At 35.9% G+C, this 27,846-nt stretch overlaps 1 protein-coding gene across 4 annotated transcripts in view; it reads right to left on the bottom strand.

The window, feature by feature from the left end:
* Positions 1 to 27,846, bottom strand: part of MAP4K3 (mitogen-activated protein kinase kinase kinase kinase 3) — a 199,830-nt gene that overhangs the window by 23,208 nt on the left and 148,776 nt on the right. For all 4 annotated transcript variants that reach the window (XR_010136150.1, XM_009237367.3, XM_009237368.3 and 1 more), the window contains 9 exon segments: positions 27,142 to 27,200; positions 20,651 to 20,689; positions 20,192 to 20,245; positions 17,640 to 17,682; positions 15,455 to 15,614; positions 14,192 to 14,304; positions 9,820 to 9,861; positions 7,578 to 7,662; positions 5,696 to 5,775 (listed from right to left, as the gene is read on the bottom strand). Coding sequence is in view for 3 of the 4 variants with exons in the window: in XM_009237367.3 (XP_009235642.1) it covers positions 5,696 to 5,775; positions 7,578 to 7,662; positions 9,820 to 9,861; positions 14,192 to 14,304; positions 15,455 to 15,614; positions 17,640 to 17,682; positions 20,192 to 20,245; positions 20,651 to 20,689; positions 27,142 to 27,200 (675 nt within the window). In the remaining variant the exon portion in view is untranslated.

Here is a 27,846-nt window from a genome sequence, read left to right as displayed (position 1 = left end):
ATACACACATACATATTTATGTGAGAGAAAAAATAAATTAGGCTAAATTTTAGCCTAAACACGATATGATCAGCTCAAGTCTCCCTTATGATTAAGGGCTTTGTAACCCTAAACTATGCAGGGAATAAGAACATTTTCAAAAAACATCTATTCTTTTATTTTGGTTCTCGGGTTGAATAGGATTCTTCTGTCTACTCCTCCCAAAACAGACTTATCTAGGCATAATATGCATTCTAGGGTGTATGATACAGGAAAAAGCATCATGGTGTAGTGGAACACAGGATACAGAAACACTAGGTATGGAGGGAAAAAAAAGGCTGAGACAGAAGATGATGAAAACTCATAAATCACAAAGGAGATATATATATATGAAATTCATTACTAAAATTCAGTACCATAAGAACTGAGAGGCATCTCTGGAAGCCTGAAAGTGGTCACAATTTAGAGCAAAGAAAAAGGAATTTCATGGAACACAATCTATATATTAAAAAAAAATACTCTCATTAAGACATTTCGTTGTGCATATCAGTGGTTTTTAAATGGTCCTTGGACCAACAGCATCAGCAACACCTGGGCACATGGTAGAAATGTAAATTCTTGGACCTCACCCCAGACCTACTGAAGCAAGAAGTTCTGAAGGAGGACCCAGGAATCTATGGTTTAACTAGGCCTCCAAGTAATTCTGAGGCGGACTGAGGTTTGAGAGCCACTGATGTACATAATTAAGCATCCTGATTTAACAACCTTTGTTGCTGGGTTTGCTCTGGCAATTCCTACAACTAAGTTACTCCAAAACTAATTGAGATGAGAGAAGGGAATAGAGAGGACGCAGGGGTGAATGATGAAACACATCAAGGCCTCTAAGGGCATTACTTTATGGAAACACAGCCATAATAATGGGACTGAATAACTAAAAGAGAAAAGGTAATAATAAAAGGGAGGAGAAACAAAGTAACAATAAAAATTTTATTTCATTTACTGAGAAAATGTACTTACATAAAATAACCAATTTCTCCAAACAACTAAAATGTGGCATTGCCAATACAGTTTTTTAATTTGTAAAATGTGCCTATACCTGTGCCTCAGATAGAGAAGATATCAACATCCATTTCCTACTTTCTGCTTTTCACAAAAAATTCACAACAAAATTGGGACTTCATTGGCTATACTGAAAAAATCAGGCAGAGAAGGGGCAATGACTTATTCCAGACCACATATCAGTACATGTTATCAAAGTAGCAAGATACAGATTTTTATTTAATTCAGTGTTGAACTGGGTTTTCATACACATATCCACTAAAAACGTATCTAATACCACATCTATGGTTTATTATAAAATTATATACTTGCAAATATAAGTAGGTTTGCTTATTTAATATAAACATATATAAAGTAGCAAGACAAGACACAAATTGCTTTCATATTTTCAACATAGGGACAATGAAAAGGTATTTATGTATAGTTTTATTTAAAAAGTACTGGATTTCATTTTGAATTTTCTTTTTCTTTTTCTGAGACGGAGTCTCGCTGTATTGCCCAGGCTGGAGTGCAGTGGCACGATCTCCACTCACTGCAAGCTCCGCCTCCCAGGTTCACGCCATTCTCCTGCCTCAGCCTCCTGAGTAGCTGGGACTACAGGCGCCTGCCACCACGCCCAGCTCATTTTTTTTTTGTATTTTTAGTAGAGACGGGGTTTCACCGTGTTAGCCAGGATGGTCTCGACCTCCTGACCTCGTGATCCACCCACCTTGGCCTCCCAAAGTGCTGAGATTTCAGGCGTGAGCCATCGCACCTGACCCTGAATTTTCATTTTTAACAACAACTTTTACAACTCTAAAGCTTTACTAGATTTTCAATGCTTTCTTCCTTTAGAGAGTTAGGTTCTAGGTGAAATGATCAGTTTAATAAATAACAATATAACAGTTAAGAAGGGTAGCTTCTATATTCTGCCTAGACTCATATATCTGTTTTATCAATGACTGTGTGATCTTGGGTAATTTACTGAATCTCTGTCTCAGTGTTCTTATCTGTAAAACAGAATACCTGTATCTCATAGAGCTATATGGTAATTAAACAAGATGATACTTGTAAAGCACTTAGAAGAGTGCTGAGTACTGAATAAATGTTAGCTATAAATAATAAAAGCAGATAAAAAATTTTAAATCAGGACCCTGATTTGTGTCATCTTCTCACTTTTCAGAATCTTCCCCTATCTAGTAGGCTCATGCCACCCTGTTTCCTCTAAAATCTAAAGAAAATCAACCTAATCATCAATTTCACAGTAAGATGAAAAATTCAGGCTCCACATATACTAATTCTTTACTCTTATAGGCTCCCTCTAGGAGGGAAAAATGTTTCCTTTGAAGGGCAGTGTTTCAAAAAAAATTACTCTAGTAATGTAATTCAAATGCTAAAGCAACTAAGAAGGGAAGTTATTGCAGACTGGGGCTAGGTGTGGTTGATGGGTGCCTTCTCTCAAGAGTCCTGGCCCGGCCTGGTGGCTCACACCTGTAATCCCAGCACTGGGTGGGTGAGGCAGAAGGACTGCTTGAGACCAGAAGTTTGAGACCAGCCTGGGCAACAAAGTGAAATCCCAGTCTCTACAAAATACCAAAAAATTAGCTGGGCATTGTTGCATGTGCCTGTAGTCCCAGCTACTCAGGACGCTGACGTGGGTCACTTGAGCCCAGGAGGTCAAGGCTGCAGTGAGCTGTGTTCATGCCACTGCCCTCCAGCCTGGGTGACAGAATGAAACCCTGTCTCAAAAATAACAACAACAACAACAACAGAGTTCTTCAAATTAGGTTGATAAATGCTTACTCCACCTATGCATAAAGCTGGCCTTATTCCTTACAATTAATATTGTTACCAATATTATTTTTGGATATCTCATTATACCCAATAAAAATATGACCACCTTTGAATTATTTATTTACTAATTATTATAATTACAAGATCCTTTTCCTCCCTTTCCCTGTTCTTAGGCACTTTTCAGCCATTTCACTGTACACCATTTCCAGATTAAAAGATTTACAGTATATCATACAGTTTAGGATCTTGCTAGAAAGTTTGATTTAAAAAAATGGAGATGAAAATGTTTAGTCATGAATAAATCATTACTTATATATTTTTCTTTCCGTTTTATTTGTAATCAATTTATTTTTATTTTTATTTTGTTTTGAGATGGAGTCTCACTCCGTTGCCCAGGCTGGAGTGCAGTGGCGTGATCTCGGCTCACTGCAACCTCCGCCTCCCGGGTTTAAGTGATTCTCCTGTCTCAGCCTCCTGAGTAGCTGGGACTACAGGTGCACATGACCATGCTTGGCTAATTTTTGTATTTTTAGTAGGGACGGGGTTTCGCCTTATTTGTTAGGCTGGTGTCGAACTCCTGACCTCAGGTGACCACCCACCTCGGCCTCCCAAAGTGCTGGGATTACAGGCATGAGCCACCACGGCCGGCCTTGTAATCGATTTATATTGATAAAAGAATTAGTCACACATCCTGAAGGCACCCCAAACTCAGTATGACCAAATTGAAAGCATTACCATTCTCTTCAAATCAACACATCCTTCAGTATACTATACTCCATCTTTCTGTTACTGTCATGCACCCACTCACTCAAGTGGAAAACCTGAAGTTAACCTAGACCTCTTTTCAACCTCCATGTTGAATTGGTCATTCAATTCGGTCAATTCTAGATCTCTGATCTTTCTCTAGGTCCAGCATTTCTCTACAGGAACTATACAATCGGGAGAGAGAAAATGGTGAAGTAGTTAAGCGCATGGAATCTGGAGCTAGCTTGCTTAGGTTCATATCACAGTCCAGCCACTGAATAGCTGTGGGGTCTTTGGCAAGTTATTAATCCTTTCGGTGCTTTAGTTTTCTCATCCGTGAAATGAGAATATCAATGGTGTCTACCTCTGAGAGATTTCATGAAGACTAAATAATATATGTCAAGCATTTAAAAACACTGGGTGGACACATAGTAAGCTTTATGTAAGTATTAGCTATTAATCACATCATCATTATTATCAGTTTGTAGGTTGTTTTATGTTCCTGACTCATGGGTACTAAATGACAAAAGCTCTCCCCACTCATTGTGATACTCAAAAACATCCCCAGACTGGGGGAGAGGAGGAGAGAAACGGGGAATGACCACTAATGATTATGGAGGTTCTTTTGGAGATGACAAAAATGTCCTAAAACTGATGGTGTAATGGCTGCACAACGCTGTGAACATACTAAAAGCCACTGGATTGTACCCTTTAAGTGGGTGAACTGTATGATATGTGAATTACATCTCGATAAAACTGTTTTTGAAAAATATCTTTTCCCCTCTGTTCTCTACCTTTGCCCTGAATTAACACTCTTTTACCATTTGACCATGGTTTCTAGTCTCATCTCTCACCATACTGCAAACAGATATTTCTAAAACACAGGTCTGTTCCATCAGCATGGTACACCAAGCTCTGGTGTTTGGCTTCTGCCTGCCTACCCAGCTCCATCTATTGTTACCATTCTGTACTCCAGTCAAATGCCTAGTCATTGTTCCCATACTTGCCATGCTATTTCACATCTCTATGCCATCATGCTTATCCTGTCCGTGTGACAAACTTCTATTCGTCATAATTTAAGGTCCATCTCAAATGCCTCTACTCATCTCCCCACAGGAGGTGCTGGTGACATCCACCTCTGTGGCCAATATCTTATACTCATTCCTAATATGACATCTAATCCTGAGTGTTGTAGTTACTGGTTTATACATCTGTTTTCCCTATTAGATCATGAGCTTCTCAAGGGTATGGACTAGTCCTGTGAATCTGTCTTCGGTATCTGGTAATTAGAACATGCTCCAGAAGGTTTTTTATTTTTTGAGGTGGAGTTTCACTTTTGTCGCCCAGGCTGGAGTGCAATGGCGTGATCTCGGCTCACTGTAACCTCCTCCTCCCGGGTTCAAGCGACTCTCCTGTCTCAGCCTTCGAAGCAGCTGGGATTACAGGCACACGCCACCACGCCCAGCTAATTTTTGTATTTTTTAGTAGAGACGGGGTTTCACCATGTTGGCCAGGCTGGTCTCGAACTCCTGACCTCAGGTGATCTGCCTGCCTTGGCCTCGCAAAGTGCTGGGATTACAGGTGTGAGCCACCATGCCCGGCCTCATGAGGATTTTAAGAATAAAAGACGCTGGGGCGGGGTGGCTCTTATCTGTAATCCCAGCACTTGAGGCCAGGAGTTCCAGACCAGCATGGGAAACATGGTGAAACCCTATCTCTACTAAAAACACAAAAATTAGCCAGGCATGGTGGCTCATGTCTATAATCCCAGCACACTGGGAGGCCAAGGCGGGCAGATCACCTGAGGTCAGGAGTTCAAGACCAGCCTGGCCAACATGGTGAAACCCTGTCTCTACTAAAAACACAAAAATTGGCTGGGTGTGGTGGTGTGCGCCTCTACTCCCAGCTACTTGGGAGGCTGAGGCACGAGAATTGCTTGAACCTGGTTGCAGTGAGCCGAGATCATACCACTGCACTGCAGCCTGGGCAACAAGAATGAGACTCGGTCTCAAAAAACAAAACAAAACAAAACAAAAAAGAATAAAAGAGGCAGCAAGTCATGAAACTGAATCTTATTTCTGGTCTAATGTGTACTTATGGTAACTTAAAAATTAAAAAAAGAATATACAAAATAACATACCTGTTCCATTGATGTTTCATGAAGTTCATTAAGATTGAGGGTATAAATCCCTTCTTCGGCACCAAATATCAAGTACTGATCTGAAATAAAAGTAATTCACCAATTGATTTTGGTAAATAAAATATTTTTAAATAGGATTTCTATAATCTAAACTTCCGTAAATATGTATTAACATATAAAACAAGAATTACTATGATTTATAACCAGTGAATACAAAGAAGAGATTAGACACTTTAGACCCATAAACTGAATTATATGTAAACATTAGCCTCAAAGCAGTGAAGAGAATTTTTATGTAAGGGAGGTTCTGAAGAGTGGCATAGTAGATTCTTCACTCATCAGAGAGTGCTAAGAACTGGCAAAGAATCTGCAGCTCCTTTTTCTAAAACCCCCTAAAGACAGGATCATGTGCAACTGACATAAAGAATATAAAATTGAGAGTGGCTGATACAGATTCTAATTATTTCTACAGAATTTTTTTTCAGAGCTATACTGTAAGTACTCTAATTTAAAAAACCCCAGAATCTGACCACAGTCTATTAAAAAGTTAACTAAAACTTGGATACCTGCTAGGGTACTCAGTATCTTCTAAAAGATATGAGAAGCATGGCCATGGTCCTTTCTGTTTTTGTTTCTTTGTTTGTTTGTTTCCCAGAGCAGGAGCGGAAATTTATTAAAAAGGCTTTAGGACAGGAAAGAAAGGAAAGAACAATTCCAAGAGATCCAAGCAGGCAACTTGAAGAAAAGTGCCCGATCCGTTTTTAAGATAATACAGTAACAGGTCAAGAACTTTTCTAGACTAACTAGACTAAACTGAAGTACGCTGAGAACAGTATAGAATGCTAAGAGCATTCTTAAAGTGCCCAGCATTTAAGATTAGTACTGGGAGATTAATGGCATGAGATTTGTGGTCAGACAGTACTGGATTTAAACTGACCCTTTCTAGCACTAATTGGCTATAAACAATGAACCTCTCTGAGTGCCAGTTTCCTTGCCTATGACATAAAAGTACTCAGAATATTTAATAAGAGTATATGTGTATGTATGTAAAAATGTTCACGTATATATGTTCTATGTGTATCTTACATAGACAGCTATTAAGATTCAGATATACAGTGAGAGGACATAGACAGTTCTTAGTGGTTGCCTAAGGACAACTGTTCTGATTACGGCCCCTTTTAAGGTCAGAGATCCTCTAAAGTGGTCACTAAACCCTGGATCCTTGGTAGTTAAATTCCTTCCATAATGGCTGTTTTGAAAAAAATGAAGCTATTGGCCAGTGGCTCATGTCTGTAATCTCAGCACTTTGGGAGGCTGAGGCGACAACTGCTTGAGCCCAGGAGTTCGAGACTAGCCTGGGGAACACAGAGAGCTCCCATCTCTACAAAAAATTAAAAAACAAAAACAAAAACAGCCAGGAATGGTGGCATGTGCCTGCAGTCCTAGCTACTCGGGTGGCCGAGGCAGGGGGACTGCATAAGGCCAGAAGTCTGAGGTTATACTGAGCCATGATCATGCCACTGTACTCTAGCCTGGGTGGCAGAGCAAAACCTTTTCCCTATAAATAAAAAATAAAAAAAGATACCAGACTACCGTGCAGCAGCAGCAGCAGAAACATTTCTGGAGGAAACTAGGGTGGCTCAGAATACATGGCTTCACTATATTGATATGGTAACTATACAGTGAAATTTTAATGTTATGTGTCGCCTCAAACACTGATAACAGCACAAAGAAACATATTTACCTTAAAATTAAAAAAAAAATTATAACAAAACTTTTTTTCCCCAGAAAGATACTCAGAAAATAAACAAAATCACAAATGCTTTCATGGCCCCAGTTTTAAAAAATTAGGAAGATAACAGATAAAACGACACAATACTACCTCTTGTATCTGGGTTTATCCATGATGATGCACAGTGAATTTTCAAGGGACACCCATTAAAAACTTTTGAAAAACATGCACCCATCTAGGGAAACAAAGAATAACCAATATGAAACTGTGACAAGTAACAGTCTTTAATATATAAAATGTAACTATTATCTATTTTAATGTGAGAGTCTATAGATAGTATACTGAAATTATGATCATCTTCAAATTTACAGAAGTGTAAGAAATCATCATAGTCATTTGCCTAACAGTGGTACCACAAGTTTCCAGGTGCCACAATAATTTTACTTGGAAAAAGAGAAAAAAAAAAAGGTCATATTTTTTCTATCTTTTCAACTAAACAAAGCAATAATAGGAACCAATTCTGCACAATAATGTATCTTACATGCTCCATGTCAAGAGCAATATAATAGTCTCTGGTAAAAAGGAAATCATAATCTCTACAAAGAGATTATGTTTGGTTTTATGAGCCTAAAAATGGTATTAAAAATTGAATTTCACATTACAAACGGAAACAGGTATGGCTGATTTGAAATTCATATATGTGCTTCAACCTCCAAACACAGACTTTATTTTTTATTTTTTTCTATCAAGCAATCTGATTATTTCCCTGGAAAGATTCATTAAAAAGCTTAACTCTTTGATGTTAATATTACTTATCAAGTCCATTTACAAACTTTTCAGATAATAAATATATCATAATGAAATATATCACTCATTTGAACTTTATATCATCAAAGAGCAAAATATTAACTCTGAAATTATCCTTCTGGTTAAATACTCAAGATACAAGAATGGTGACTCAGGTAATCACTTTTACTACTGACAACTTGAGGGAAAAACAGTACAAAAATATTTTTGGTCAGAGAAAATTTCAGTATTTGCCATGTTGGCCTAAATTAAAAGAACAGCATTTGTGCATCATTTTATAGAAGGAATGTCTTCCTCACAAACACAGAGGTAACACACTGAACGAAAACATCACTAGTTGACAATAATGGATTAAAAATATTAACATAATTAAAACATGGACCTTAAAATTTCCCTTTTAATGACAGAAATCTACCAAACAATATATTTTTAAAGACTCTGGTACCAAAAAAGAACAATTTAGCTTGGCAATACCATCAAGTAGTAGCAAACCAATAGAAACATGTCTTTAGGACGCAGGGCAGAAACTATCATTTAACTAATCCTAATAACGACCTTTTAAGACAGCTATGGAAATTTCTATGTTAGGGTACTGCTAACCCCTAAAAATGTAAATGACAAAATGAAGAACAAAACAATCAAGTCAGTTCCCAATCTTAAGCTAATTTGTATAGTTGGAGTCTACCTGGCATTCCATAGATAGCTTTTCCCTGTCAAACTGCAAGCCTGAGATAAGTGTTTTATCTTACAGTCAAGTGGGAAAATCTGCCCTATTGTATATATTTCTCTGCTATAATATATATGCTATATAATATAAAGTATACTGTATAAATCAACATTAAAAATTATTTTAAAATATTTATAATTTAAGTATGATATAAATTACAAATATAAAGTATATGTATTTTGTAACATACAGTTTATAAAGTATACTCTGTACTAATTAAAAAGTAGAATTTAAAGGTAAAAAAGGGCGGGGCATGGTGGCTCACACTTGTAATCCCAGCACTTTGGGAGGCCGAGGTGGGCACATCACCTGAGGTCAGGAGTTCGAGACCAGCCTGGCCAATATGGTAAAACCCGTCTCTATAAAAACACACAAAAAATTAGCCGGGCATGGTGGCAGGCATCTATACTCCCAGCTACTCAAGAGGATGAGGCAGGAGAATGGCGTGAACCTGGGAGGTGGAGCTTGCAGTAAGCTGAAATTATGCCACTGCACTCCAGCCTGGGGAACAGAGTGAGACTCCGTCTCAAAAAAAAAAAAAAAAAGGCCAGGCATGGTAGTTCATGCCTATAATCGCAGCACTTTGGGAAGCCAAGGTGGGCAGATCACTTGAGGCCAGGAATTCGAGACCAGCCTGGCCAACATGGTGAAAGTCTGTCTCTACTAAAAATACAAAAATTAGTGGGGCATGGTGACACATGCCTGTAATTAAATTAGCAATCTGAAATTAGCAATCTTATAGATTTTTTTCAATAATAATGAAAGTTCTTTCAAACAGACAAAAAAAAAACCTACGCAAAGATAACACATACAAGTGACTTAGCTTGAAACTTAGCCTACTCCATATTTAGTACTTACATGCACTTTAGGTGTTGGAGGAAGACCATTACTAATAGGCTTCTAGAAAAAGAACACATGTACGATTACACTTTTTTTGCTGCTGTTTGATATAACAATACTGTATTTCAAACACATTTATTCAAATAAAATACATGAATACATTCTTTGTAAAACAAAACATTACAGTTAAGGCTGAAGTTCCCCATAATTCTTTCACAATGCACTATTTCTAGTACTTGCCCCAGAAAAACTAGTTTGGTATAAAACCTTCCAAATTTTTCTCTAGTGAATTAGATATACTTAAGTAATCATATGGCTTTCCAGACATTTTTGGTAAATATGTAAATACATGTTCCCATAGAAAATAGTGTTTTTGTGTGTGTTAGGAATTTAAAACACAAATAGTTATACACTATCTGCGTGTTCTTTGGCTTAAAATTGGACAGTAATCCATATCGGTCACATAGACTTAGTTCATTTGTTTTAACTGCAGCACTGCATAAATATACTTTATTTAGCTATCCTTAAACATTATTCGGTATTTAGATTATTGTCAATATTGTACTAGAACACAAATGCTGAAATAAACTTTCCTGCATATACCTACTTACACAGTGTATGAGTGGATGTCTTTATTGGTATATGGTGAGAAGTATATCGCAGTATGAGTATACTGAGAAACTACTGATATACAGGGTCTCTACCTTTTACATTTTAGTGTATATTGACTGTCAAACTGCTTTTCAGAGTGTACATATCACATCACACCCACCAGCAATGTATGAGAGCTCCTGGTTCTTTCTAGTCTCACAGCGATATCACCAAGCTGATTAGTAAAAAACCTTTTCTCCTGTGCTCCTCATTAATTTGCATGCCTCTGATTGCTAGGAAGACTAAGAATCTTTTTAAAAACAGTATTTATTTGCTATCTGTATTTCCTCTTTTGTGAATTCTTTTCCCATTTTTTAAACTGAGTTATCTTTTTTCATATCTATTTGTTGGAGCTTTTAAAAATATATTCTAGGTTTGAGTATTTTATCTGTTATATATATACAACAAATAGTTTCTCCTTGTGTAGATAATTTTCACCATGTTTACAATGAGTTTTGCCAAGTGAAGTTCTAAATTTTGATGAATTCAAATATATTAATCATTGGTTAGAGTATACAGGCAATTATAAGGAGAAGAAATGTCACACATTTGCTCACCCACACTATCCTGAAGAATGCCAGATATTTCTCCAAGTGGCCACATTCTTGAGTATACGAACTGTCCCCTGAGAGGGAACCCCCTGGGTATACTTCAAACAAGAACTTTGTGACAGTCTACATTTCTTTTGAGGTTAATCTCAGTAACATCATTTTAAGGAATGACATTCTAATTCTTCCCTAGAGCTGCCATACATCAGAATCACTTAAACAATGAGATGAAAACTAATAAAAAAGCTATTGTTAATTGATTTCATATATACAACACAAAAATATAACATTTCTGAAATTAAAATGACATATTTACTTTGTAGGTATATTTTTGAGGATGCACACATCTTATTATTGCCAATTTCTGATACCTTTTTATTCCATTTTGCAAATAATTTATATTTTTTCTTATATTGATGTTATTAAATTATCTGATGTCATCTATTTTAGCAAAACATCTTTTTTTATTGTTGTTTTTAAATTTTTTTTGAGACAGTCTTGCTCTGTTACCCAGGCTGGAGTGCAGAGAAACGATCTCGGGTCACTGCAACCTCTGCCTCCCAGGTTCAAGTGATTCTCGTGCCTCAGCCTCCTGAGTAGCTGAGATTACAGGCGCCTGCCACCACGCCCGGCTATTTTTGTATTTGTAGTAGAGATTGGGTTTTACCATGTTGGCCAGGTTGGTTTTGAACTCCTGGCCTTAAATGATCCACCTGTTTTGGCCTCCCAAAGTGTACAGATTATAGGTGTGAGCCACCGTGCCCGGCCTAGCAAAACATCATTTTAAATTAGGGAGCTCTGAGTGTTATAACTCTCAGATTTAACCTAAGCACTAATAGAATTGGTTGTAAATATTATTTAAAATAAATAAGGTTGGGCGCAGTGGCTCATGCCTGTAATCCCAGCACTTTGGGAGGCTGAGGTGGGCAGACCATGAAGTCAAGGGTTCGAGACCAGCCTGACCAACATGGTGAAACTCCGTCTCTACTAAAAATACAAAAATTAGCCAGGTGTGGTGGCATGCACCTGTAATCCCAGCTACTCAAGAGGCTGAGGCAGAAGAATCGCTTGAACCCAGAAGGTGGAGGTTGCGGTGAGCCAAAATTGTGCCACTGCACTCTGGCCTGGGCAACAGAGCAAGACTCCATCTCAAAATAAATAAATAAATTAATTAATAAAATAAAATAAATTTATTATTTATTATTATTTAATTTTTTTTAGAGATACGGTCTTGCTCTGTCACCCAGGCTGCAGTGCAGTGGCAGGCAAGCACAGCTCACTATAACCTCGACCTCCTGGGCTCAAGTGATTCTCCTGTCTCAGCCTCCTGAGCAGCTAGGATTATGGGTGCATGCCACCATGCCTGGCTAAATTCTTATTTTATTTTTTGTACAGACAGGGTTTTGCTATGTTGCCCAGGATGGTCTTGAACTTCTGGTCTCAAGTGATCCCCTTGCCTTTTCCACTGAAAGTACTAGGATTACAGATGTGAGGGCTGTAAATAATTTCAAGAATTACAGCATAAACTGTAAGCATGCTTCAATATATCACTGATACTGTTTATCCTATGATATAGCCATGGACATATTTATTTCAGAATTACTGAAACAGTTCCTTATCTTAATGAAGTAAGGTAACAGAAAAAGTGAACTAAAAATGCATACATAAAAAATGTTTACTTAGTACCATAGGAAAGGTTAAAAAAAAGTTTACATCTCTCAAAGGCTATTTATTTTATACTGTGTTACAGTCACTCAGCGCATTTTTGTACTATTATGTTAGCAGGTCTGTTAAAATTTAAATTGTTGAAAGCAAAAAGGCACTGCTCAGTTGGACAGAACTTCATAAAACCCATTCCTGAAGAACAGTTTACACTTTTGTTAAAAATAACCTAAATTTCAGAAATTACAATGAATAACACCAAATACTTCACATGAATTTTAAGAATATGTCATATTGTATAGTGAAATATTTTTAAAAAGTTAAACAGATATAGCACAAAAGCCTCTAGTGATGTGCTTACTGCAGAAACCATAGCATACTGAATATACTAGACAAACGTACTGAATACTAGAAATTTCTATAAAAATAACAAATATTAGTATATACAAAAACTTCCAAAAAATCCTATTCATCTCGTTGACATCTGTTGAGATACTGGGGATTTTAAGGATTTTCTACTATTTTAAATTCTATGATGATAGTTGAATGTCTTCCAGTGATTATAAGTCAATTCTTTACAAATGTTTAAAATGTTTCATCTCTTATGATCCCTGATGAATAACATTTATGTTTTAATAGTTATGATGTTTTAGCTAACATTTGTGATAGGAGTAGCTGCTAAGGCTAATTTCACCTTTCCTGAAGTGGTAAGAGCAGCAATGTCACTACTCATGTAATCTCTAACAGTGGTTCCCCAACCTTTTTGGCATCAGGGACTGGTTTTGTGGAAGACAATTTTTCCACAGATGGGGGTTGAAGGGGAGGGATGTTTTGGGGATGAAACTGTTCCACCTCAGATAATGAGGCATTAGTTACATTCGTATAAGCAGTGTGCAACCCAGATCCCTTGCATGCACACTTCACAAGAGGGTTTGCGCTATGAGAATCTAATGCTGCAGCTGACCTGACAGAAGGTGGAGCTCAGGCGGTAATGCTCACTTGCTCACTGCTCACCTCCTGCTGGGTGGCCCGGTTCCTAACAGGCCACTGACCATTACTGCTCTGCAGCCCAGGGGTTGGGGACCCCTGATCTATAGTTAGAAATTTGTCCTGAGGTAGAAGCTACAGCTTTCTTTATCTATGTCCTTCTTTCCATAACTTCATGAGACTGTAAGAGAAACTACTGAGAATCAATTATCCTCAATGAGAATAACAGTAGTTATTTGGTGAACAATCACAAGAATACTAAGCATTTATCTGTATAAAGAAGATGTTTTATAATGTACTACATAACAAATTGGTCTAAATAATGTAAATGATAAAAAGCCATCATTCAAGTTTACCATAGCTAAGTTAGTTTTTTCAAGATTTAAATAATATAGTCACCATTATAATTAATATACTAAAATATCAATATAGTAATTGTAAAATATACTAGTGCTATAGTGTCACTAATTGTAAGCATAAAACTAACTTAACAGTTAAAAAGGAAACAAATACAAGTAGAACTTATGAATATCAATACCTACTGGTACATCTTTCTTTTCTTTTCTTGAAAGGTTTGTGCCTCTATGTTCATTCTGTTGTTGACATAATGAGCCATCTCGTTCACCATTTAACTGGAAGGAGCTCATTCCATTTCCTTCAATAAGATATATTCATTGAAAATGATTAATCTTCATGAAAATTTTTATTCAGAAAGTTATCAAGTAGGGAAGAAAAAATATTAACTCTGAGATAGTGTCATTATTCATTTGGGATCACCCAATCAGAATATTTACTATGAAAGTAAGACGTCATTTATATATATGTTCTTCTATTTATACCTCTATTTCTGGCATATTAGGTGAATTTAAATTCAGGTTGTATATAAGTGCATGTATTTGTTAGCATTAAAAAACCAAATACTGAATTCATAACTACTTTTAGAAAAGGGGTGATTTATATTATGTCATCCGAGAAACTTTGGTTGCTCTTTTTCTGAGAAGGAGTTTCGCTCTTATCACCCAGGCTAGAGTGCAATGGCGTGATCTTGGCTCAGTGCAAACTCTGCCTTCCAGGTTCAAGCAAGCGATTCTCCTGCCTTAGTCTCCCAAGTAGCTGGGATTACAGGCATGCGCTACCACGCCCAGCTAATTTTGTATTGTTTTTTTTTAGTAGAGACGGGGTTTCACCATGTTGGTCAGGCTGGTCTCAAACTCTTGACCTCAGGTGATCCACCTGCCTCGGCCTCCCAAAGTGCTGGGATTACAGGTGTGAACCACTGTGCCCAGCCTAGTTGCTCTTTTTAAAAATTGCTTCTTCTGGATAAACACAGAGGAGTCTTTACAGTGTTAAAATAGCACCTTCTAGTATTAATTTGGAGGCAAATACCTAGCAAATAATACCAATTATTTTTTCAGAAATGATTAAATGAAATAAGGAGTTAGACAAGGTATTCTCTTCTAAAACAGAAATAACCTAGATGCAAAACACATTTTCCATGTTTGTTCATAGTTTAATTTGCATTGTTTCCACACTGTAGCTAAATGAATGGGGAACCAGTCTCTAGAAGAGAGAAGGCTAAATATGAAATGAGAAATGAGGACAAAATATCTCAGACTGTGTTATAGGGAATGCTGTCATAAAAACACTTTAAGCCAGTAGGCAAAAAGCAGAAAACATCTCCATAGCCATTGCTTTCCTTCTCTCCTCCGCCAAAAGAATTTCAAATAATCTCTTAAAAGAAAGTTTTTTTTCTCCCCATAGTATGAAAACCTGGTAACATATTTGCTGTCACCCTCCACCATTACCTAAGGCAACAGGTTTTTGTGGGGGTAATCTGGGAGGTGGTGGTCTAGGTGGAACTTGGGATGGCTTTGCTGGGCTCCCTGACATGGGACATCTCTTGATTGTTCCTTGATTTTCATCCTCAGTAGAATGCATTTCCTGTGGTATGAAGATAGACTTAGGCTGAAATAATATAGAAAAAGAGACCAACGATGAAACATCAAATTATTCTCCTGAAGTAAGTACTATTATACGTTAGAAGCTCTCAAATTATTTCTACTATACATTAGAGGTTTACCAGATGAGTTTAAAGGTTACTCAACCATCCAATTCAGACTATCTTATTGTTTTAAATATATTCTAAAAATGTACACTAAAACGTGCACATCTCAGGTTTTGCTGCTGTGCAAATAAAAGGGCCTCTAAGTAGACTTTTTTATTAATTCCTCACAAGTCTCCCCACTTAGACTAGCCAAATAAAAATATTTTAGTCTTTCTTATCTCCTTCAATTTAAATGAATCTCTTTTTATTTCAAATATTCAGGCTAGTCAAAGTTCAGCTCCTTATCAAGGCTAATCTAAGCCGTCTCTTAGATGACTCAATGTCTTTATGGTAATGCTTAATCTTTCAGACCAGGGGCATGAGAGGATACCAATTAAAATGTTATCATGTGGCCGGGTGCGGTGGCTCACACCTCTAATCCCAGCACTTTGGGAGGCTGAGGCGGGCGGATCACGAGGTCAGGAGATCGAGACCATCCTGGCTAACACGGTGAAACCCTGTCTCTACTAAAAATACAAAAAATTAGCTGGGCGTGGTGGCGGGCGCCTGTAGTCCCAGCTACTCAGGAGGCTGAAGCAGGAGAATGGTGTGAATCCGGGAGGCGTAGCTTGCAGTGAGCCGAGATAGCGCCACTGCAGTCCAGCCTGGGCGAAAGAGCGAGACTCCATCTCAAAACAAAACAAAACAAAACAAAACAAAACGAAACAAAAAACGTTATCATGTTGGAGAATACCAACACAGCAATATGGGATGCCTGAGACACTTTTTGTACAAACAATGGAAAAACCTACAGTTGGCTGACGGTTTGTAGAATTTATAACGTGTCTCTTATTATTGCTCAGCACTTATTTCTTTGAAATTCAGATCTCTTTACTTCTGCTATGATAAAACCAAACAAGCAAGTACAGCATTATTTACTTGCATGAATCAGGATTTTCTCAATTGTATAAAATGAAAATAAATAAAAATAGTAATAAACTGAATGACAAGATTGGTAAGACTCCAACTCTCATTTTAACACTTTGATTTTAAACTTTAAAGCAGCTCATATTATAATTAAAATTTGCTATGCATATTAACTTATAAAATAAAATATATATTAGCTCATTTTACCTTTTAAAAAAACAACCCATTAGTTGAAATTACTATTTTAGAATGATTTTGTTTGGGCAAATAATTTTGTTGTTAAAAAGCATTTAAAAATTGTACTATGTTATATTTTTAATTAAAATTATCTTTTGAAAATTAAATATCTATGATGATAAATTACTAACCTTTATTCATTCTTAGAAGTCAGGAATAGATTGCAGATTTTGAGAAAAACAATCTTATAAGAAATGTAAGTTTTCTAACCCAAGTCAAATAATGCTAATCTATTAATACAATCATTTTCAGTGTAAATTCCTAGGACTTGTTACTTAGAATGAACATTAAATAAGGTCAGGCACAGTGACTCATGCCTGTAATCCCAAAACTTTGGGAGGCCAAGGCAGGCAGATCACCTGAGATCAGGAGTTTGAGCCGAGCCTGGCCAACATAGCAAAACCCAGTCTCTACTAAAAAATACAAAACTTTAGCTGGACCTGGTGGTGCGTGCCTGTAATCCCAGCTACTGGGGAGGCTGAGGCAGGAGAATTGCTTGAACCCGAGAGGAGGAGGCTGCAGTGAACCGAGATCATGCCACTGTACTCCAGCCTGGGTGACAGAGTGAGACTGTCTCAAAAAAAAAAAAAAAGAGAATGAACACTAAATATAAGTTGGGCATTATAAAAAGAGACAAATATAACAAAAAATCATTTACTTATATCAACTTCATGATTTTTCTTTGTGGATCACAAATGAAAATCTAGGAAAACTCTCAACAAAGTATTAAATTGGCAGAACAATAACACACATATATCAAATTGAAAAATAAATCTGTCTACCTTTGGTGGCAAAGGAGGTGGAACTTTTGCTTTCAGAGTTGAACTAAAAACAGAAAAGTTTAGAATCAGAACTATTCATTTTACAAATGAATCAATCCTAAAACATAATAATTTTTTCAAAGACACATAAAAAAGCTGCAAAGACAAATATCATTTTCTAAGATTGTAAGTTTTTTCTAAAGTATTTTGTGAAATGTTGCTAGAGGTATTATTCAGAAGTAACTGGGAACTGGAGGACATTATGTTAACTGAAATAAGCCAAAATAGAAAGTTAAACACCACATGTTCTTACTCATGTGGAAGCTAAAAAAAAAAAGTTGATCTCATAGAAGTAAAAAGCAGAACATAGGATACTAGGAACCGGGAAGGGCAGGGAAAAGGGGAAGAAAGGGAGAGATTTGTTAAAGAATACAAAATTACAGTTATGTAAGAGGAATAATAAGTACTACTCTCTTATACCACTGTAGGATGACTATAGTTAACAATAATGGACCAGGCGTGGTGGCTCACGCCTGTAATTCCAGCACTTTGGGAGGTCAAGGTGGGCAGATCATGAGGTCAGGAAATCGAGACCATCCTACCATCCTGGCTAACATGGTGAAACACCGTCTCTACTAAAAATACAAAAAAATTAGCCAGGTGTGGTGGCGGGCGCCTATAGTCCCAGCAGGAGAACGGCGTGAACCCAGGAGGCAGAGCTTGCATGCAGAGATCACGCCACTTCGCTCCAGCCTGGGTGACAGGGCAAGACTCTGTCTCAAAAAACAAAACAAAACAAAAAACCAATAATGTGTTACTTAGTTTCAAACAGCTAGAAGGAGGATATTGAATATTCCCAACACAAAGAAATGATAAATGTTTGAGATGATGGATATGCTAATTATCAGATCACTACATTATATTATGTAATGTAATTATCAGATCACTACATTATATGTATCAAAACGTTACTATGTACCACACAAATTTGTATTATAATTATTTCAGTTAAAAGAATTCAATTTAAAAAGAAGTAATTGGGTAATACACTTTCTTGGTTCCAAGTACTATATTGTAATTAAAACTGGAAAAGATAATTATAATTCCAGTTTATATCAACTGAAAGGTAAATAATTAAGAACATAAGCCACATCTGGCTTATGAAATAAATGATACGGTATAAAATATATCACACTGTAAACTTCATTTTTGCTACTGTTAGATATGAAACATCTTTGATGAAGCTCATCAAAACCTATATATATGCTTTATGAAATTATAGGCAGAATGTGACTGAAGTTAGGATTCATTGTAACTCAGGATCAGTTTTAGAAATAGAAAGAGGCTGGTCACAGTGGCTCATGCCTGTAATCCCAGCACTCTAGGAGGCTGAGGTGAGCAGACTGCTTGAGCTCAGGAGTTCAAGCCCAGCCTGGACAACATGGTGGAAATCCATCTCTACAAAAAAATAAAAAAATTAGGAAGCGTGGAGGTGCAGTCCTGGCTACTCAGGTGGCTGAGGTGGGAGGACTGCTTGAGCCAGGAGGTCGAGGCTGCAGTGAGCCAAGATCACACCACTGCACTTCAGGTGGGCCATAGAGCAAGCAAGACCCTTTCTCAAAAGAAAGAAAGAAAAAAATTGTAATATGATGAACCACAAATGTCTCAGATGAGGATTTCAAGGCCTAGAAAGGTTATATAACTTTACCCAAGATCACAGAGTAGTGAGGTGAAAAGGAAAACCTATGCTCTCAACTGCTAGTCAAGTGCTCTTATCATTTTACCATGAAACTGCATCTTTATTTAAAAAAAAAAAACCAAAAAGGTAAACATCAATGCATACATAATAGTAAAAATATTCCTCCTTTAAAACTATATATTTACATCCAAAGTATTTGTTTGCTTGAAATATAACAGATTAAAATTTAATCAAATTTATAAGCTTCTTTGTAGTTGTAGTAAAATTACAGCAGCTATCAATTACTGAGAAATCTACAATAAAAAATTATTGTCCTTGTTAGTTTTTTTCTGAAGTTCTTTGGAAAAAATGGACTGAAATGTGTCGATATAAAATGCACATGTTGAAGTCCTAACTCACAATGTGATTATATTTAGAGACGGGTTTTTAGGAAGTAATTAAGCTTAAATGAGGTTGTAACAGTGGGATCCTAATCCTATGGGATTGGTGATCTGACAAGGAGAGAGACAGAGATCACTCTTACCCCTGATCCCACCATGTGCATACACTGAGGAAAGGCCATGTGAAGACACGGTCAGAAGACGGCTGTCTGCAAGCCAAGAAGGCAGCCCTCACCAAGTTGGTTGGTACCTTGATCTTGAACTTCCCACCTCCAGAACTGTGAGAAATAAATTTCTGTTGTCTAAGTCTATGGCATTTTGTTATGTCAGCCCAAGCTAATGTAACTAGAATAGAAAAAAGGAAGGAAACTGAGGTACAACCCATGATATTGTGTTACTGATATTAAAATTTCCATCAATATTAAGCTGCCAGATTGATGAAATCAGGTCAAATGACACCTTTTCTTTTTACAAAAAACAGAGACAGAACTTACTGTTTAGATTCATCATCATCTCCTTCATCATCTTCTAAATGTGCCACGTGTCCTCTAAATAAAAAGGATAATGTCATTGTTATTAAATGGATTTTACCAAAACGGTGTAAGAAGAAATTTTAGAAAATGCAGGAAAAGCTACTGTAAGATAAAATTTTATTTCTGCATCTTTATAGGATAGGATAGATTCAGAATTAAAACAAGGAACTGGGAGTGGTGGGTCATGATGTCAGTTACTAGGGAGGCTGAGGTGGAAAGACTGCTTGAGCCCAGGAGTTCAAGGCTGCAGTGAGCTATGATCACACCACTGCAATCCAGCCTGGGCAACAGAGCGAGACCCTATCTCTACTAAAGAAAAAAAAGACAACTCAAACAAATAGGCTACATAACAGAGAAGGGAGCAAACTGACTTTACTTGTCTGTGACATAAAGTACTTTAAGATTAAAAATTAAAATTACCGCTGATGCAATTCTTCTTCAACAGACTTGAGAAGACTCCTTTAAAGAAAACACAAAAACAAAAAATAACGTGAATAAATTATCAAAGGAATATCAAATGTGTTTTTATCATTTTAACCTTACCCATACATTTTTTGAATGATTACTTTTTTACCATTTACTGAAAATTTGCTAGTGATCACCTCTGCAACCATAAAACATCAAGTTATATTTAATGAGATACCTCTCTTTTCCTGTTGCTAATGTCTTTATATATGTATTTTAAATGAACAAAATAAATCCTAATATTTATTGAAAAATACCAATTCAAACAGAAGACAACTCACCATGGAATGTCACAACAGTACTGACAAAACAATAATTGCAGAGTCATAGTCAGGAGTTTCCAGGATTCAAATTTTACCTGGAATTTTATACCTGACACCTGAAATTATATATACTTTCTTTTTCTTAAAATAAGGAAGGTGACACACTTTAAAATAACATCATGCTCTCAGGCAATCCTACAAAATGAAACTCACCATGTTGGATCTCTCTGCGGAAGCATGCATGCATGTGATGTGAATACATGAATGTAGTAGCACTTTGCTTTCACGGAAGACACTCACTTACCTGAAAGATTTGTTCTCCAGTGGTGCACGGGCAAACACATTTACACTTTTGGGAGACTAAGCCTGTATCAGACCAGGTCGAGGATTTTACCATTAGGAGCAGTATACAAAACTTTAATTTTCAGGAATGTAAGAGAGAACTTATGGCATTCCTGAAGTTCCCTTACTTCTTTTTACTGCAAGTTCATGCAGCATACCTCCTAAATTACACTCTTCAAGCATAAAGACTCAACAAACTTCTCAAAGCTAATAGGGGAGATAAATATAGTTACTAATATACTACTGGGATAAAAGAGAGTCAGCAAAAATTTTACTCTCTAAAAGTTATAAGGTAGCACCTTTTAATTATTTTCCCTCCTAATACATATCAGGAAAAACTGCCCTTAAAATTACAAAACATAAAACTAGAGAAACTGAAAGGTATGGTTATCTACTGTAAGCAATTAATAGAATAGCTTTTAGGCATCAATATTTTAATTAGCCTAGATGAACAACAATTTAAATTTTAAAAAATGAAAAACTTATGACTCCAGAGTGGTAAATCCTATAGGAAAACCATAAACTAATTGCAAGTCCTATTTTGGAGATACAAAAAGTGAGGTACCATAGTCAAATATTATCTTATTCACAAAGCTCTCCAAGGGCCAACTCTAAGAAAGCAGGAGCTTCTGTCTAGAGGCAGTAGAGCAAAATGCAGACAGGCTTTAAAGCCAAGATGGCCTGAATCTGAATCCTGCCTTCACCATCGCAGGATATGGCACTGGATAAGTTACTCTGATTTCTCTATGCTTCGGTTTCCGGCTATGTAAAGTGGAAATCACCTCAGTACTTATTTCAAAGTGGCTGTCAGAAGATCTACTGAATTAATGTAGGTAAAGTGCTTAGAAGGGTAATTTAGGACAGAGTTGGGACTTGATTAGTATTTTCTTTATTACTATTGGCTAAGTAACATTTCCTTAAACTAGCAGTTCTCAAATTGTGGTATAAAAATCCTGGGGTCTCTTAGTCTCCTGTAGGGGTCTGCAAGGTCCAAACTATTTTCACAATATGTAATACCTTTGTTGCTCTTATTTTCTCATGAGTATACACTGGAGTTTTCCAGAGACTACAAGATGTGTGATACCACAACAGATTAAATGCAGTAGCAGACATGAGAATTTAGCTGTCTTCTATTAAGACAATGTTAAGAAGACTTGAAAAAAAAAAGTAAAACAATGCTACTTTTTTTTACTAATATTATTTTGTTTCATAAAAAATAGCTATTTTTTTCATTAAAAAATGTTATTAGTGGACCTCAACAAAAAGTGTTCTGCAGTGCACTGACATATATAATAAAACCTTTTATGGCAATTATTCGCTGCCTCTGAGTCTCAGGAGAGAAATCAGAGGTGTTATAAGAAACCACTGTAAAGAGGTGGCATTTGAGCTGGTCCTTAAGAATGGAGACTTTTTTTTTAAACACACACACAAGAGTATGTTATTTATAACAAATAATATTATTTAAAAAATATATTAACATTTTGAAAAGTTCTAAAGTTTAATTTTGAATACTATAAATACTGACAGTTATAACCGCTATAAACAAAAGCTCTTTGGAATCCTCAATAATTTTAAACACTGTAAAAAAATAATGAGACCAAATATTTGAGAAGTGCTGCTTTAAACTATTTTACCAAATTAAACATAATGTCTCTGAACTGTACAGTGGGCTTTTATGTAATTTTAGACGTGAAAAAATACTTTTTTGTTAAGGACGTGACAATCTTTTTTGAGATATTTCTTTTTACAATAGAAAATATTAGGATTTGAATATAGGAAGATAATTTAAAATGTACCATATTTAATTGGATTTATATTGCATTTGCATTCCACTTTTTTTTTTTTTTGAGATGGAGTCTTGCTTTTTTTGTCCAGGCTGGAGTGCAGTGGCATGATCTTGGCTCACCGCAACCTCCGCCTCCCAGGTTCAAGCAATTCTCGTGCCTCAGCCTCCCGAGTAGCTAGGATTACAGGCGTGCACCATCATGCCTGGCTAATTTTTGTATTTTCTGTAATGACGGAGTCTCACTATATTGCCCAGGCTGGTCTTGAACTCCTGGCCTCAAGTGATCCTCCTGCCTCGGCTTCCCAGTGTTGGGATTACAGGTATAAGCCGTGAGCCACCACACCTGGCCAGCATTCTACTTTTTTAAAAAGAATCTTCCTGGGAGTTCTCTAACAATAACAGAATGGTTGAATAAGTGAATATGAAAAAGCAGATAGCCCATGGCTCAGGGATTCATATGTATATTTTAATTCATTTACCTATAAATCTCCATTATGTGTTAAGATATTTTATTAATGAAATTACAGAATTAATACAGTCTTAATGAAAAGTAGGATGCATGATTTACTTTTTAGGCTTTATAAAAGAGAAAATGAAATATGGCTAAATTTGCTAAAAAGTCTGTTTACAGTAAATATTGCATCTTGAGAGCACTGGAGAAAATGTGATACTGATTTATTCACCAAGATTGAGTGCTACACAATAAACAATGTCACTATTCACTAGTCCACTTGAATTCTTCTCTTATGGAAGTTTTAGAAAGTAAATAACAAAACAAAACAAAAACAATGCTTTCAGATGCTGAATTCTAAGTCAATCTAAAATGAGTAAGAAATGTTGACGAAAAGGTTAAAAATAAAACAATGTACAAACATATGGCAGAGGTCTAAAATGACCACCAAAATACTCAGCATATTTGCATTCGCTAAGGAATCAGTGCTGCAGGTTATTAACATCTTTCAAAATTGTCTAACTGCCCCCAATCTGTAAGTACTGCTCTGATTACATTTCAAACAAGCAAACAAACAAAAACCCTATTTCTCTAAAATTAAACAGCAGTTTTATTCACTCACATTACTACTTGTTCATACAATCAACAATTATTTACTGAATAACTACCATAAATAAAGGCAACTAATAAGTATTTACTAAGTCCTAAATGTGCTAAATGCTTTATAGCAATTATTCCATTTCATCCTTAGCACCCTATGAGGCAGGTACTATTATATTATCCATTTTACTAGCAATAATAGAGGTAAATTTCTCAAAGTCATGTAGTTTATAGGAAAAGCCATCTGGCATTTACTACTACTATACTCAACTGTGCCAGGAATTGTGTAATTCAATGTACTCTTTAAACTATTACTTATTAGAAGAGAATTTACCTTCAACATTTTTTGCCCTAAATTAAAACAAAACATAAATAATTTAATGTTTTCTTTTCTTTTTTTTTTTTTGAGATGGAGTTTCACTCTTGTCGCCCAGGCTGGAGTGCAATGGCATGATCTTGGCTCACTGCAACCACCGCCTCCTGGGTTCAAGCGATTCCCCTTGCCTCAGCCTCCTGAGTAACTGGGACCTCAGGCGTGTGCCACCATGTCCAGCTAATTTTTGTATTTTTAGTAGAGACGGGGGTTTCACCATGTTGGCCAGGCTGGTCTCGATCTCCTGACCTCAGGAGATCCACTTGCCTCGGCCTCCCAAAGTGCTGGGATTACAGGTGTGAGTCACCATGCCTGGCCTAGTGTTTTCTTTTAAAAATAATATTTTGTTGGTTTTAAATAAATTATCAGAAAAGCTGACCTTAGTGAGATTAGAATTCCAAAGAAAAGGAGACAAGCAAGTATAAGTCAAAATACATATGCTTCCTGTTAGAAAAAGGAAAGTCCTATGTTAACAATTCTAATCAGATAATTCCTGCATGGTCTGGAATAGGTAGAAACCCATCAATGGAAATCTGTCTGCCTGATCACCTATGGAGAAAGCAGGAAATCCCATTTTTAAACCACTGCCTAATCACAAGAATAAAGCAGACATATCAATACAGCAAGAGAAGTGCTACATCCATGCTCATGTCACATGTATGTCTATACCTACACACGAAACACAGCCAAAGAGCAAACTTTTGGCCAACCTACCTTGCCAAGGGTTCGTTATATAGAATACAGTTCCTTAAGCAGGGATCCAATTCATCAAAAAATGAAGGTTGGGCAAATTATTAACATTTTACCTAGCCAAAATAACTATACACTATGAAAATGTCTAACAGTCAGAAATCAGACAATGGAAACTAAGGAATCTGGAAAATCATTTAGTGAGGGGACACATTTTTTTTTTGTACTTTGCATGTACAAATTTTTAAAATGTATTTTAAATGAATCAAAAAAGGTAAAAAATATTTTCCCAAATTTTTCAGTCTCTTAAAATACCCTAAAATTTGCTAACAAGGTCCTTAAAATTAGGGACTTCATATTTAGAGAAAATAACATAAAAACACTTCAAAATATTTTTTTATTTGCTAATCCACTATGAGACAAACTTTCCTTTGTTTTTCACCAACAAACTAAGACAATTTATAAATCACAAATAGTTAACTATTTAGGTAAAATTTCATTTTTTCTACAAAGAAAATTTTACACTTATTTTTCATTTTAAAAAACATAAATGCTAATAATAATAATGACTTAATAATAGTATCAAAGCTAATAATATTTTTTAAACTCTGATAGTATTTAACTGAAGTTCAGCTTAAATAAAAACTAATATATTTCTCCAGGTTGTTATTAAAGCCTTTTCTCTGTGTTAGGAAAGGATAGTATATTTAAGTAAAAAATTAAACATTTGGTATTTAGTTTATTAAAAAAAGAGAGAAACACTATTTTGCATTATTACCCTTAAAACCAAGCTATTTGTCTTTAGTTACTATTTCTCAACTGCTTAACTTAAAATATGGGAATATATATGTCTCAACTCTCTAATGCAACTGAAATAATATTTTGAAATTTTGCGAGGCACGGTGGCTCACACCTGTAATCTTAGCACCTTCTGGGAGGCTGAGGCAGGTGGATCACTTGAGGCCAGGAGTTCGAGACCAGCCTGGCCAACATGGTGAAACCCAGTCTCTACAAAAATACAAAAAATTAGCTTGGCATGGTGGCAGGCCCTTGTAGTCTCAGCTACTGGGAGGCTGGGGCATGAGAATCACTTGAACCCGGGAGGCGGAGGTTGCAGTGAGCCAAGATCACGTCACCACACTGTAGCCTGGGCAACAGAGTGAGACTCTGCCTCAAAAAAAAAAAATGACTATTAAAATAATATATGCACTGCTGGAAGATTTTGGTAATTTAAATTATATTCCCTTATAAATTAGTTTTTATCATGATAATTTATCCACAAACTTAGAAAATGAGACTCTAAGGGGAATAGCAAAGTTCTGTCTCCCATCATACCTGGCAAATGAACAATTTAAATTGTTAATGTTTGTAAGCTGCCTTTTAAACCCTTGTGCCTATATCAATTAGATAGTGCCTGGTGTAGAAGAGGCATTAAATAACTGCTGAATTTATTTACTGCATAGATTGGTAACTTTTAAGAATTCAGACACGTTTTAACTACTATCTTACTTAAAAAAAAACCTTATAGCCAAAAAGTTAAGATTTCTAAGTTGTATGAATAATTCCAGCTGTTTTCAGTGACCAACCCATCTTAGAGATGTACCAAAGCAAGTTTTATAAGAAATAAACAGGTCAATTTTAGAAATAAATAAAGTGCTAAAACATGTATCTGCCTTCAGTGGCAATACACGTGGTTTTCTCTAACATACAAGATCAGCAATGTAGCTTGATATAAAAAAATTACGTTGATGCTTCCCATTATGACAACTATTAACTAAATAATGAGCAAGGAAGCAATGGAAAAAGGTTAAATGCATATTGTAAAATATAAATATATCTACCAGCCTAATACAATTTTCTACCTTAAATATTAAAATATAATATTAAAGGTAACTTAATCATTCTTGAATTTAAATTAAGTTTTAAAAGAACTTTACTTACTTGTTTGCACCTAAAAAGTAACTACCTTGGTGTCCTTGTCCACATTCCAGTTGCAGATCCTAATAGTACAAAACAAAATATTTAGCACAATAGTAGTATATCACACACCATGATACATTAATATATATAATATATATTTTTAAAAGGCAAGTCCCAGACCCCCAAATAAATCTGTATTGCTATACATTCTTAAAAAGAAGGATTTCACGAGTTCATAGTCCTGATTTAAGTATTTTATTATTTGAGTGTTTTTCTTGGAATTTTTCTGAATAATATATGCAAAGTTTCATTTTTGGTTACTGTTACTTTAATTAACTATTGTAAAAATCAGTTTTTAGAAAGAAAAAAGCTCAAATAAGGTGTTTATTCTCCAGTTATAATGAAGCAAAAATGTTCAGAGAAGTGAATAAGCAACAAACATCTTGGTTTACTTTGTATACAGTATCTAAAATAATTACGTATATATATACTTTCACATATTTCTACTGCTGTTTCACGCAGGTAATAATTTTTTAAAGATACAAAATTGGGTGCTATTTTAAAAGTAAATTACATATATGAACTTGTACAATATTATAAATTGTACTGAAGGACTTTTAATTATTTTTTAAGAGTATAAAAGCAAAACTTCAAATGAGTATTAAGGCAGTTCCTCAACTATTTAAACACCTTGCGACTTAATGCTGTGGGTTATAGAGTGTTAAG

This window comes from Pongo abelii, chromosome 12, assembly GCF_028885655.2.
Source record: "Pongo abelii isolate AG06213 chromosome 12, NHGRI_mPonAbe1-v2.0_pri, whole genome shotgun sequence".
NCBI lineage: Eukaryota > Metazoa > Chordata > Mammalia > Primates > Hominidae > Pongo > Pongo abelii.
Note: the sequence above shows the minus strand (reverse complement) of the source record. Positions and strands in the feature narration are given on the sequence as shown.